This window comes from Patagioenas fasciata, chromosome 2 (genome assembly GCF_037038585.1).
Source record: "Patagioenas fasciata isolate bPatFas1 chromosome 2, bPatFas1.hap1, whole genome shotgun sequence".
Taxonomy (NCBI): Eukaryota; Metazoa; Chordata; class Aves; order Columbiformes; family Columbidae; genus Patagioenas; species Patagioenas fasciata.
The window spans coordinates 149,480,748-149,494,577 of NC_092521.1; the positions used below are offsets into that span (position 1 = coordinate 149,480,748).

The following is a 13,830-nucleotide window of genomic DNA, read 5'->3' on the forward strand; positions in this document are numbered from 1 at the left end:
ACAAACTGCAGACTCGGATGTCTCTAGGGGGTAGAGAATTGTGCATATCCCACCTCTCCCTTCCATGTAGCAGTTCTTCATACTCTCCTATGCAAGTGCAGATGTTTTATTAGTTAACAATGTATAAAATATAACAGGCATGGATATAGGTCTAGGTAGTGACACGTCCAGGAATGTACATAATTCAGTAGTTATTTGTACAGATACCCTGTCAACGAAGCTGGCCTTGCAAAATCATCATGAAAAATACAGTCCATGCACAAATTCTGCCTTTTAGCATGATAATGAAGATAAATCAATGATACTTTCCTTGCCCAACACTAAATAAATAAATAAATAAATAAAATGCTGGCCCTGGGGCAAGCAAGTGAGCAGAATTTTGCAAAGCTGCATTTAATTTCTCTGTGCTCCTAACAATCAGCACAATTAGTTCCTTCTGCTACAGGCATACCTGCTTACAATGGAGAACTGAATAGCCTGAGATTTTCCTCTATTCCGACCATCTCAGCTCTCTCTCACCAGGTTTTTTTTTTTTTTACTTCCCTTATATTTTCCCCTTTAATTAAAAGAGACAACAGAATTAGAATTGTTTTACTAAAAAAACCTAAACCCACAAACATGCACCTAACTTCTAGAAAGGCCTATCCATCCACCTCAAAGTAGAAGTAGAGAACAGCTGTGTGGAAGAACGTGTTTGTTTTTGTGTCTCTTTGGCCTCCCTGGTTTCTCTATTTGTCATATTGTCTATTCAGCATCACTTTTGCTGCTGTGGCAGCAATAGCCGTGTAGCGCTGCATCCACACGACGAGCTTTGGGGGAGAAGAAAGAGTGGGATTAATAATGCAGTAGTTTTGCAGCCCCATCGAAGGAAAAATAAACAAAATAGTAAAAGTTGTGGTGAGGGCAGGGAGGCGGCGTAATAGTGAGAATGCATTAGTCCTACAGGCACACCGAGGGGATATAAACAGGATAATAAAAGTTGGGAGCGGGAATGCATTAGTCCTGCAGTCACATCAGGGGGAAAATAAACAAGATAGTAAAAATGATTTCTGCGGGGTGGGCGGGAATGGGGCGAGCCGAGTGACATCGCGGGTGGGAGCGGGGCGCATGTCTGCCACCTCCCCGCCCCCCCACGCCGAGGGGAGGGGGGCAGCAATAAGCCCGTCTGGCGCTGCCCGGGCGGGGAAGGGAGGCGGTTTCGCGCGGGCTGTCCCGAGGCGCGCCGAGCGGCCCGGCGGGCGGTCGCGGCGCGGAGCGCGTTGGGGTTCGGCCGGCCGGGGGGGGCGGAATGGCTCGCCCGGGGGACGGAGAGTGGCCGCACGCCGAGGTGGGTGCCCGTGGGGGCCGGGCCGGGGGGGCCGGGCCGGGCCATCAGGTGCCGGCCGCTCGGGGCGGGCGGTCCTGCGGGGCGCTGCTCGCTCGCGCACGCTCTCTCGGCGCGGCGGTTGGAACCGTTGGGGGGAGGGGGGGGGGGGGGGGCGTTGTGCGCGCGCTCAGCCGCGGCTCACGTTCCCTGAGCGGCTCGTGAACCATCGCGAGGAGGCCCAGGCCCAGGCCTTCCCGCGGGCGCGCTCAGTGCGCCTGCGCGCCGGCCGCGCTCCCTCGCCTGTCTGCCTGCTGCGCGGTGTCCTCCTCAGCCCACTGCCGCCGGGTGCCCCTGCCTGCCTGCGTGACTGATACAGCCTGGCCGGTTGGTCGGGCGGGGGCGAGAAGAGGCTCTCAGCCAGCGGTCATGGGCCCTAGATCACTGCCGTGGCGGCGGTGGCGGCGGCGGCGGCTGAGTGACTGAGGGGAGACACCACCGGGGAGGGGGCAGGCAGGGGGCGAAGCGCGTGTGTGCTCGTGTGTGCTGTTGACGACGGTGTTTTTAACCCTTAGATGGTCTCTAGCGAGCCGTTGCTGCTGCCTGTGTCACTGGAGGGCGAGTTCTCCAATAGCATGAAGGAGATGATCGGCGGCTGCTGCGTGTGCTCCGACGAGAGGGGCTGGGCCGAGAACCCGCTTGTCTACTGCGACGGGCACGGCTGCAATGTCGCAGTGCATCAAGGTGAGTAGGCAGGCGAGTGCCAGCTTGCCCGCTCTGGCCTCACGCCTCGCTACTTCCTTCTTGGTGCTCCCTGCCCTCTTCCCTTGGGCCTACTTGTCTACCCCCCTGCCCCCCTTGGCTTTTTTTCTCCTCGTCTTCTCTTCCTCCGCCCTTCAGCTCCTTCTTGTCACCCGTGAAGCTGATTTCCCTGTTTCTAGGGCCACGTGCTTTCTGGTCTGACCTGTCCTGTCATCCTTCTGTTCTTCCAGTCTGTCTGTCTCTTCCCTTATGGGAGACTTCCTATGTTATGGCTATGAGACAGGAAGAACCATCCTTGCAGGTTTTTTCCCCCTTCTTCCTCTCCTTGTACCTCTTCTGTGTCTGTGTTTCCCAGTCTGCCTTTGCACCCTGCTAACAACTTCAGCTGTCCAAAGACTACCTAAAACTCCTTCCTTTGCAGAACTTCTTACTAATCTCTGTTCTGGCAATTGTTGCTGTATTTCTTTCTTCCTGTTGTCCCTGCCTTTCCCAAGTTAAGAAAAAAATGATATGAGGGGCAACCAGTAGACAAGGAGGGTTTAGGGATGGAAGAGGGAAGTGTGTAGGAAAGACTTAACTGTCATATGATTTCTTCCTCTGCCTGCCTTTCCTTGAATGTCATTTGGCTGATGTTGCCTGGTAGATGAAGAGACTTCCTGTTGTGGTTCTGCAGGGAGAGGGTGCTAGTCAGAATGGCTGATGCCGGATTTGTTTGGATTAGTGGAGGCTGGTTGGTTGGTTGGTTTCCAGCTCAGCTCAGAAGCTGGCGTGTTCCCTCTGTGTGATTGTTTTGTTTCTGTCAGTAAGTTGACCCCTCTTGTGAGAGCAGAGGGAGAGACTGGGTTCTGCTGCTCACGCTGTAAAAAAGGAAGTTATGATGACTTTTGCTTTAGGGTAGCAGAAATAAGGAATAAGATGGTAGTTTTTCTCTATCGACTCCCAAGCAGTCATATAAACTTTTAGATGCTGAACAGATCTGAGGAGACAGAAATCCTAAATCCAGTTCACTAGTCTTGGACGCCTAGTGAAAATACTACTAATGTGTGTCTTATGTTTGGTCTTAAATTGTGTTGAAGATGATATAGTAGTAACTGTTTGTTTCAGGTATATGCTCCTTTGTAAATTGACAAGAAATAATGACCAATAATAATAATGTAAGAAGATCTGCAAAAGAATTCAGTTATTCTTGTGGATGTTGGATTGAATGTGGAGGGGAGCTCACAGGATCTCTGAAATTTGACTGGTTTTGAAGTGATTTTCTGTTGACTTAAGAACTGAGTAATGTTAACTGCTTTTGTGGAATCTTAGGATCATGAAAAAGAACACTACAACATGAATACTTTTAGAAGTCATGCTTGAACCAGCTATTACTTTTGTGTTATCTTGGGCATCTTTGCATTTAGAGCCTTGCTAATATTTTCAGTGAAAGAATTTGCCGATAGCAGTTGGAGCTGAAATAGTGGGAACAACAAAAGTCTGTTTTAGGAAGTATTCCTAATATAGAGCCACACTTCAGTAAATTGGGCACAAGAATATAGTACTTTTTTTTTTTTTTTTTTTTTTTTTTTTTTAAGTCCAAATCTGAACTTGCATCTGGCAGAAGGTGTGCAAACTATTGCTTCTTTTAAATCCACATGCTGTTGTAGAGATCTTGAGAACTGCTTGTTTTGATATACTGGATCATTGATGTTGTACATCTCGAATTTGATCTGTTGTGTGGAGGTGGTAGAGGAAGCATGTCCACTCTTTTTATAGGTTTTCTGTAGTAGAAGTAGTAGTCTTCCTGGTTAAAGCTTGTAGGCCTTATTTGAAGTTCAGACAGCAGTATTACCCGTGAGACTCTATTAACTGCATTTTTTGTTATTGTAATTATTTTTAGTTCAGAGAAAACTTATTTTCAGGTGTTAAGTCATTGGCAAGTTGTGGAGGATGAAATCTCTTCATATGTTTAAAGAAGCTTTGCATAGTAGTGAAAGTATAAACCAAAGGAAGTTCTGGAACTCCGTAAACAATATCACAGTGTATCAGAGCACAAACCTGTGGTGCGCTTCTTTAGGCTGTGGGTATAATCTGTTACATTTACAGACAGAAAAGTACCTCACTTCAACTTTGGTCTTTGCACAGCTCATGTTACCTTTGCATCTAATTGCCAGCCTTGTCTCTGACTTGCATTCTGTAATTAGTTTCTTACTCTGCACTGTCTCTTGCTAATTTAAATGTGTGATTGTATGTTTAAATTCTCCCTCTTAATTTCTAAAGGGATATTCAAAGTCCTCCTCATATGTGGTTAATATAGATGCAACAAAAGCAAGATGTTTTTTCTCATGTGAAATAACTGTATTGTACAGTAGGAAGGGCTTATCAAGATAGTTTGGGCTGTCAGTACTCATATAATGTATTAGAGAATATGACAACTGATCTTAATGTGACTACATGTATATAATAGGAAATGATTTCATTGACTTTCCTTCATAGAAGGAAAGGTGTATGAGCCAGGTGTTCTTTATACTACTATTGCATTAGTGTTTGTTTTTTTTTTTTTCTTTGTGCTAGTACAAAACCAATAGTATTTTTCTATATATAGAAAAAGATAGTAATTTATTCTCAACTTTCCTAATAACTATTAATTTATCATAAATAGTTATATGTTTTTTTCCTAGTTACACACTTAGACCGCATTTTCTTATTTAAGTAATGTATGATTGTTGGGAATTTAGATATTAGAATATTATGTCAGATTCAGGATTATATTTTTGAGGAAAATGTTAATCTTTTTATTGTTTGTTGTTAGTTAATAAACCCATACAGGTATTAGAATAGACTCACAGTACTTGTGTTCTTGTATTTTCATTCACTCAGCCATTCTTAAAGTTTCTTGATCTGTACATTTCAAACATGAACAGTATTGCCAAATTACTAGACTATTTTTTTCTGTGGAATTTCCTATGAAACTCCTGCTTTTTAAAAATGTACTATAAAAAATATAGATGACAGTCTTGCAGGGAAACCTGCACATCTCAGAGTCCCTTTCCTAAGTATTTATGTGGTAGCCTGGCTATAGTTGCAACTGATCCTAGCCCTGATGCTCTGTTTCATTTGTATTTACAGCTCCATATGACTTTTCAGGGGGGAAAAAGGCAAACTTTGTATCTTTGTTCAGTTTATTACGGATTTCCTTTTTAAGACCAGTTATTTTACTCAAAGAGGAAGAGACATTGATTGTAGCTCCATGTATGAGTGTCTTAACACAAACTTGTATTTTTTCTTAAAAAAAGACACTACTATAAATGATGGGTGTTTGTTATTGTGAAGTCTTTCACCAGTTTAGCTAGTAAATAAATAGCAAAATAGATCACATACGAAACATGGCTGCTCTTGAATGGTTATATTACTTTTCAAACTATTTTTTAAATTTAACAAGTAAGTGGAAGTTTGTTGTACTTAATTTCTAAAACCATTGTGATAGGAGTTCATGTGCAATGTATAGATGTCAGTTTGATGAGATCAACTAATACTAAGCTTTTAAAATGACATTCATACTATTAATACTCTAATGCTGCTTCTGTTTGCTGAAATGTTTTTCTCTTGTTCAAAACAGCTTGCTATGGAATTGTTCAAGTACCCACTGGACCTTGGTTTTGCAGGAAGTGTGAATCTCAGGAAAGAGCAGCCAGAGTGGTATGTGCTTTGTTTATTAAGTAATGCTAGTTATAATGTTTGTGTGGATAATATTTACCCAAGTATCTCAGTAATAGAAAATAGCTTAGCTTTCTGCCATAATTCCATAAAGATGCTATTCAGAAAGACCTGGTGTTTTGTTTTTTTTTTTTAAAGTGTAACTGTGTAACTGTCTCTAAGTATTCCAATGGTTTCTGTGTGTAGGGGGTGTGTGTGTGTGTTTTTTATCCCAATTTTTCCAAAGATTAATGTATTCTTACCTGTAGTGTGCGTTTTATGTAACTTGTCAGTTTAATGCTTATATAGTTATGTATGGGGAGGAAATGGAATCTGTGTCCAGTTTTCTTTTACAGTAACTTTAGATTGCCAGCTGAAAGCTTCAGTCTAGGAATACCTAACTAATAAGTAGTGTTCTTAATTTTGGAATCTAATGTTGTCTTCTAACTGAAGAAACATTTTCTTTCTCTGTCTGTTTGATTTTTTTTTTTTAATGGTGAATATTGGGGATTTAGATAATTGTTCAGAACAACAACAAAAAGCCCCAACACCTTTTTTTTTTTTTTCTTGACTACATGTCATGGTTTTTTGGTCAGACTTGTATGTTACTAGATCAAACTGCATGATTCCAGTCTCTTTTAGAAAAAGACCATCACATTTCTCACTATTTGGCTCTTTTTAGTTGGTCCTCCAGTAAAAGATAAAGTGAGACTATTTAGAAAGACTAAGCTGTTCCTTGGCCTGTGAAAACATTTTTCATATAAAAATTGGAAGAGAAGGTGGTGCAGAGTCTTAGGGCAGTGCGTAAACTATTTTTAACTTTCATATCTGAAGACGGATGAAGAAGCTGAGACCAAATTTTCAGGTACTGTTAGTGGCAGAGTGTTTACAAGAGCTGTTTGCTGTACCTATTTCATTTTCTAACATAAAATACTGTATAAATGGTAGGATGACTTAATGTTGTGTAAATTTTTGGCACAGGACTAAAGAATCTTGTTCCTGTACTTTTTTCCAACTTGCCACTAATGTTTTCATAATGCCATGGCAGCCTAGACTTTGTTACGACTTCCAGAGTAGGCCTGTTGGTGAGAGTAAGAACATATTGATTTCTGGATGTGGTCTATCTTGACTTCAGTAAAGCCTTTGACACAGTCTCTCACAGCATCCTCACAGCTAAGTTGAGGAGATGTGGTCTAGACAATAGAATAGTGGGGTGGGTTTGCAAACTGGCTTAAGGAGAGAAGCCAGAGAGTGGTGGTCAATGGTGCGAAGTCTAGTTGGAGGCCAGTATCTAGTGGAGTGCCTCAGGGGTCAGTACTGGGGCCAATATTATTCAATATATTCATTAACGATTTGGATGAGGGAACTGAGTGCACTGTCAGCAAGTTTGCTGATGACACTAAGCTGGGAGGAGTGGCTGACACACCAGAAGGCTGTGCTGCCATCCACCGGGACCTGGACAGGCTGGAGAGTTGGGCGGGGAATAACCTGATGAAATTTAACAAGGGAAAGTGTAGAGTTCTGCATCTAAGCAGGAACAACCCTAGGTTCCAGTATAGGTTGGGAAATTACTTATTAGAGAGCAGTGTAGGGGAAAAGGACCTGGGGGTCCTGGTGGACAACAGGATGACCATGAGCCAGCACTGTGCCCTTGTGACCAGGAAGGCCAATGGCATCCTGGGGTGTATTACAAGGAGGGTGGTCAGTAGATCGAGAGAGGTCCTCCTTCCCCTCTACTCCGCCGTGGTGAGACCCCATCTGGAATATTGTGTCCAGTTCTGGGCCCCTCAGTTCAAGAAGGACAGGGAACTGCTGGAGAGGGTCCAGCGTAGGGCAACAAAGATGATGAAGGGAGTGGAGCATCTCCCTTATGAGGTAAGGCTGAGGGAGCTGGGTCTCTTTAGTTTGGAAAAGAGGAGACTGAGGGGTGACCTTATTAATGTTTATAAATATAAAGGGTGAGTGTCATGAGGATGGAGTCAGGCTCTTCTCAGTGGCAAACAATGATAGGACAAGGGGTAATGGGATCAAGCTGGAACATGAGAGGTTCCACTTAAATTTGAGAAAAAACTTCTTCTCAGTGAGGGTGACAGAGCACTGGAACAGGCTGCCCAGGGAGGTTGTGGAGTCTCCTACTCTGGAGACATTCAAAACCCGCCTGGACGTGTTCCTTTGTGACCTTGCCTAGGCGTTCCTGCTCCAGCAGGGGGATTGGACTAGATGATCTTTTGAGGTCCCTTCCAATCCCAAACATGCTGTGATACTGTGTTCTCTCCAAATATTTGTCAACAGGAAATCAAAACTGCCACTCTTTCTAAAGAAGGCTGTTTCTTTGTTTTCCTGGGAAGACCATCATCAATATTAAGTTTTAAGAGTAATGTTTTTTAATGTTATTGAGTTTGACATGTACAGATTGAGAGCAAAGTTAAAAATACAGGTGGAGGTGGAAAGAGAGATGATGGCTAGGAGGATTTTTCTGGTGCATGATAGGGGATTTTCATCAGGATTTATGATGTGGTTGTTCCTGACTTCTGGCTTCTCCACTTTGTCTAGAAACAGAACCAGAATTAAATTCACTATGTTGCAGACGTGAGTCTTGCACTCAAGGCATATTTTTCTCTGCTGATGCCATGTTGTAGTGGTGTGTGTTTTTTCTTTTTTTTTTTTTTTTTAGCTGCAGTTACTGGGCAAATAAATGTGTTCTGATAAAAGACCAGGGTTAATTGCTTGCACTGAAGTTAGTCTTGCTTTAACAACTGCAAGAAATAGACTAACTCAGGAGCATGTAACTCAAGCAGGGGGGTCACCCAAGAACTTTTCTTAACAGCAGGTTGGAGCAGTTGGCTTCCCATACACTTTCAGCTGTTATACACTCTTGTCTACTGTGTTCCCTTTCTTTTCTGTGCTGCTGCTAAGCTGGTACATACTGCTTGTCAGTGAAAGCAACGGCTGTTTATATTTTCTTTTTCTGTTTGTTTTTCTCTTTTTTTTTTTTTTCCCAGCCTCATAAGCCTCCTGACTGATTGTCCTCTGATTTTATTGATAGTGAGGTGGTTGCCAGTGTCTTGGGTTTTGAATGGTCAACTACTGGTTAGAAAGCACAGTTCCATACCTGGCAAATCATACTGGGCCTTGGCTCTAGCAGGGTCATGTTTTTGTGTGCATAAGCAAAACTACAGTTTTTGTAAACATGAACTGTCTGGATAATGGACATATTGAAGTGTCTGGTAATTACTTGATTTACCTTATAATTACGAATATGTAGTGCATAGTAAATAGAAGATTGTGATCCCGGTATGCTCTTTTTACAATCACGGTGTAAGTTTTTACCTATTGCTTGAAAAACCTTACTTTTCCCTAAATCAGCTGATTTTTTGTAGCTGACCTGTGGTGAACTTGGAGTATGAATCTCTTCAAGATGGGTGGCAACTGCTCCCAGCTTTGCCTGTGTCAGCACCAGCTGTTATTACCCTGCATAGTGAGCCTTTTTGGTGTCTTCAGATGTACCTGAACTTCTGAGTCAAAAAGCAAGGCAGGTACATGTTGATGTAAGAAAAAATAATATTAGGATCTGTGTGAGGATGTATACATACGAAGTAGTACGTAAGGGACTTTGGGTCCTGGCTTGGGAAATTGGATGGTCCCTGTATGTCGTCAAGGGACTGATAGTACTGGTATATGAAGAGAGACTAGAGAAGATAAATTTAGGAATTGTAGCACAACCGTTCAAATTGTTCAAAAATACTTTTTTTTCCCCATCATCCTATTATATGCCAAACATCTTTCTTGATGATCTTATTTTAAGAATGATTTAATTATAGTATATAGTGGGGTATAAATAGACAATGTGTTTACGGTTTGCTACTAGTATTCATGCTTATCATGAAGGAGCTGAAATAATCCCTGTGATAGAGAGATCAGGCAGCACAGAGGCATCTAACATTTGCATAATTTAGCTTGGTCAGGCTTATTAGCTATGTGTAGATGCTTGTCCTTGTGAATCCAACTTGATTCAGAGAGACCAGGAGGTCTCAGTACTGAACTTCAGTGTTAAGAATTCCAAGTACTACTACCTCAAGCACAGCTCAGTTTGTATGTGTGAAGTCAGATTGATTACAGCATGGCAAGTGAATGAATATCAAATATTAATTTGATGTTTCACTGGAATATGTATATTCTAAGCTTGTCATTGCATCTGGAAGAATCAGTTTGGACTTCGTACAAATTACTCTAATGTCATAAAGGTGTTATTTTTACCACTTGGTGTTTCTGTGTTAGTTTTCTTGATGGAGTGGCTTATGAAGTTGAATGCAATACTGGCCCAGAACTGAGTTGGCACATTTGCACAACACTACAGCTGGTTTAATAAGCCACCTGGATTTTAGTCCTGGGGAATGCGTTGAGGGGGCTGTGAGTTCCTGTGGAGCTTGCCACACAAGATTTGAGGTAGTGTTCATCTGGATTTCAGCTGAATCTAGCGTAACTGGAATCTCTGCACTTGCATATGTGTTTCTTGGGACTCAGTGTGGAGGCAGGAAGACTGTCGTTGCAGAGTCAGTTTAGATCATATAATACTTAATAGTTAAGGATTCAGAGCTGTGGAAATGTAGCTATACTGTTTACCTACAAAGCCAGTTCAGGTATATTGTACTCTCATAGTGATAGGCTCCTGCTAGTAATCCTGCCAGACCTGAGCTGTTCCTGCATCTGCTGCACAGATGATCCACAGTCTGAACACTTGAGGTTTTTTTTAATCTTTAATATAACAACAGTTGTAGTTCTCCTCTCCAAATTCCCTTAAAAAAAAATCTTTAATCACATGCATCTACACGTTTGTTATTGTAGAGTTGCTTATAAGAGTTGTATGATGTATCCGTAAGTTTAACATCCCATCCCTAGCATTTATGTAGGATAAAATAACTGTAGGTGTAGTATTACTTGCCTTTTGCCTAAACAGAAGGAGGCAAAGAAGGAGGAAATAGGAATGTAGGCTTTCAGTATGCAGATAGGCTTGCAGTCAGAGCTCTGACAGCTCTGGCTCAACAGGCTGCCTCCAGGGGAATGGGATCTCTGTGCCTGTGCTTAGAATCAGTTTTGAAGTGGTTATTACACCTGTGTCTGAAAACTAGAATACATATTGATAAATATGGTCACAGTAGAGGTGAACTAAACTTAATTTTATAAGAAACAAACTTGCTGTTTTCTTTTTTCCTTCAATTTGAAATACTGACCACCATATCATTCAGGACTAGTGTACTATGCATTCTCTTTCAAGATCTCTGGAAATAATTCTTAAATTTGGAAATGAATGTTTTTTTTAATGTGTATCCATAATTTTCCTTAAAGGACATTTTTAAGAATACTATAACGAGTAGAAAAAGTTGCTTTAGTTTTGAGCATACAACAGAAAAACTGACCTATGTGGTTTTGTTATTTGTATGGCTTTTACACAGCAGTAGATAGTAAACTTTAAATATGAGAAAGAAGAGTGACTGTAAAATACAAATTGCTCGTAGATTTTTTAAAATAAACATGAGAAACTGCTACTACTGGGTCTGCCTTCCCCTGCCCCCCCTGCCCAAAATATCCCAAACCAGAAAAACTACCAAACAAAACCAACAAATCCAACAGCACAATCTTGTCTTTTATGAATGGCTATGCAGCCTGGAAGGCAGTGAATGTTTGTTTGTAGCTGAATAACTGCAATAAAAAGTCTGCCTAAAGATATTTAGGCATAGCATGTTTTATTGGGTTTGCTTGGCAAGGTTTTGGTACCTGAGGGGTGGCTTCTTTGAGAAACTGCAAGAAGCTTCCCCCATGTCCAACAGAGCCAATGCCAGCCAGCTCCAAGAGACACCCACCACTGGCCAAGGCTGAGCCCATCAGTGACAATGGTAGCGCCTCTGAGTTAATGTTAAGAAGGGGAAAAAGTTGCTGCACAACAGCAATTGCAGCTGGAGAGAGCAGTGAGAATGTGAGAGCAACAGCTCTGCAGACACCAAGGTTGGTGAAGGAGGGGCAGGAGGTGCTCCAGGCACTGGAGCAGAGATTCTCATGCAGCCCATGGTGAGGCCGGCTGTCACCCTGCAGGTCATGGAGGTTCATGGTGGAGCAGAGATCCACCTGCAGCCTGGGGAGGACCCCACAGCAACGCAGTGCAGGTGGATGTGCCCGAAGGAGGCTGTGACCCTGTGGGAAGCCCACATGGGAGCAGGCTCGTGGTAGGACCTGTGGCCCCGTGGAGAGAGGAGCCCATGCTAGAGCAGGTTTACTGGCAGAACTTGTGACCCTGTCGGGGGACACAGGCTGGAGCAGTCTATTCCTGAAGGACTGCACCCTGTGGAAGGGAGCCATGCTGGAGCAGTTTGTGAAAAGCTGCAGCATGTGGGAGGAACCCATGTTGGAGAGGTTAATGGAGAACTGTCTCCTGTGTGAGGAACCCCATGGTGAGAGTGTGAGGAGATCTCCCTGGAGGACGAAGGAGCAGCAGAGACAATGTGTGATGAACTGACCACAGCTCCCATTCCCCATCCCCCTATGTCACTCAGGATTGGGGGGAGGAGGTAGAGAAGTCAGGAGTGAAGTTAAACCTGTGAAGAAGGGAGGGGTGGGGGAAGGTATTTTGAGATTTAGGGTATTTTTGGTTTTGTGTTGCTGTTTTTGTGTTTGTGTTTTTTTTTTTTTTTTCTGCATTATTCTACTCTGATTTGATTGTCAATAAATGAAATTATTTTTTCCTCAATTTGAGTCTGTTTTGCCCATGATGATAATTGGTGAGTGATCTCCCTATCCTTATCTCAACCCACAAGTCTTTCATTGTATTTTCTCTCCCTCGTCCAGCTGAGGAGAGGAGAGACAGAGGGGCTTTGGTGGGCACCTAGTGTCCAGCCAGGGTCAACCCACCACAGTCCATTTTGGCACCAAGTATGGGGCATGAGGAATTTGAGATAAAGATAGTAATTGGGAGAGCTAAAGGGGAAAACATGGACCGAACAGAGCTAGAGAGGGAAGAGCAGAATGATTGTGGGGAATTTCTAATGATAGAGAAGGTGAAACAACTGATTTTATTCTGAAATGCTGTTGATTGGGTGATGTGTGTTTCTTGTCCATTACTTACATGAGTGAGTGTTCTTTACTTTGCATTTCATGCGTAGGAGAAGATAATTTTTCCTGATCTGATTTTTTGTTTTTAATGGTATACATAGTGATTAGAGACCCATAACCTTATTGCACTGGGACTCAAGACAACAGAGTTGCCTGGGGTTGCATAGTGTCTGGTCATCAAGGTTAGGAGTACAAACAGCAGAAGGTGCTGCAGAAGTACTGAATAATTTCTGTGCATCTTCCACTCGAGCTGGTAAATTGTATCTTATTCACTGTATTGTGTGCTGTGCATATCAAAGTGGGAATATTAATGCTATTTCTGATTGTGCTGCCTTAATGTCTTTTTTATTTGTGTGTGTGCTGCATTTTCCCTGCTTGCATGCATACTTGGTGCTTGATTTGTAAATACACAGTTGAGTTCATAAACTTATTTGAAGCACTTCATTACAGCAGAAAAGGTCTGCTAATATTTTTCTTCAGTTTTGATTAGCAACAGTTTATCTAAATGTACACTTTATTTGTGCAGTAGTTTATAATTACATTATGCTAAATATGGATACATGGAGCATTCAGCTTTAAAACAGTGTTCCATCACTCAAGTCCTGCTTGATCAAAAATTTTTAACATAGTTATCAGTTTAACAGGTACTTAGTAAATGCTTTAAAGTTTCTGTGGCAAAATTACTAACCAAAGTGGGACTAGGGCAAAATGTTACAGGAATTGCTTAAGTCTTAAGCAGAAATGCTTTGTGACTGTTTTATTGCTAGACTGTTACTGGCAGAAGAAGTCTCTCAAGTAAGCAAGGAGCTCCTCAGCTGCAAGGAACCTTGCTTAAAATGCGTGCTAGCATTTTATACCTGTGAATTTTTAGGGTACAGCAGTGGTATGTTGCAGGACACTGAAGTGAACCGTCACATACTGTTGTTTTCTTCAGCTAGATTGGATTGGGCAGTAGCATACTTCCAGCCTGATAACAAAAGCTTGGG

At 42.4% G+C, this 13,830-nt stretch overlaps 1 protein-coding gene across 8 annotated transcripts in view; it reads left to right on the forward strand.

The window, feature by feature from the left end:
- The window catches only part of MLLT10 (MLLT10 histone lysine methyltransferase DOT1L cofactor), a 141,181-nt gene that overhangs the window by 9,061 nt on the left and 118,290 nt on the right, over positions 1–13,830 (forward strand). For 4 of the 8 annotated variants that reach the window (XM_071805213.1, XM_065829973.2, XM_071805212.1 and 1 more), the window contains exons 2-3: positions 1,879–2,047; positions 5,664–5,743. In XM_071805213.1, coding sequence (XP_071661314.1) covers positions 1,879–2,047; positions 5,664–5,743 — 249 coding nt within the window. Of the gene's footprint in view, positions 1–1,226; positions 1,328–1,554; positions 1,691–1,878; positions 2,048–5,663; positions 5,744–13,830 lie in introns of those variants that run through there. The other 4 variants (XM_065829970.2, XM_065829971.2, XM_065829972.2 and 1 more) reach the window with 3 other exon arrangements.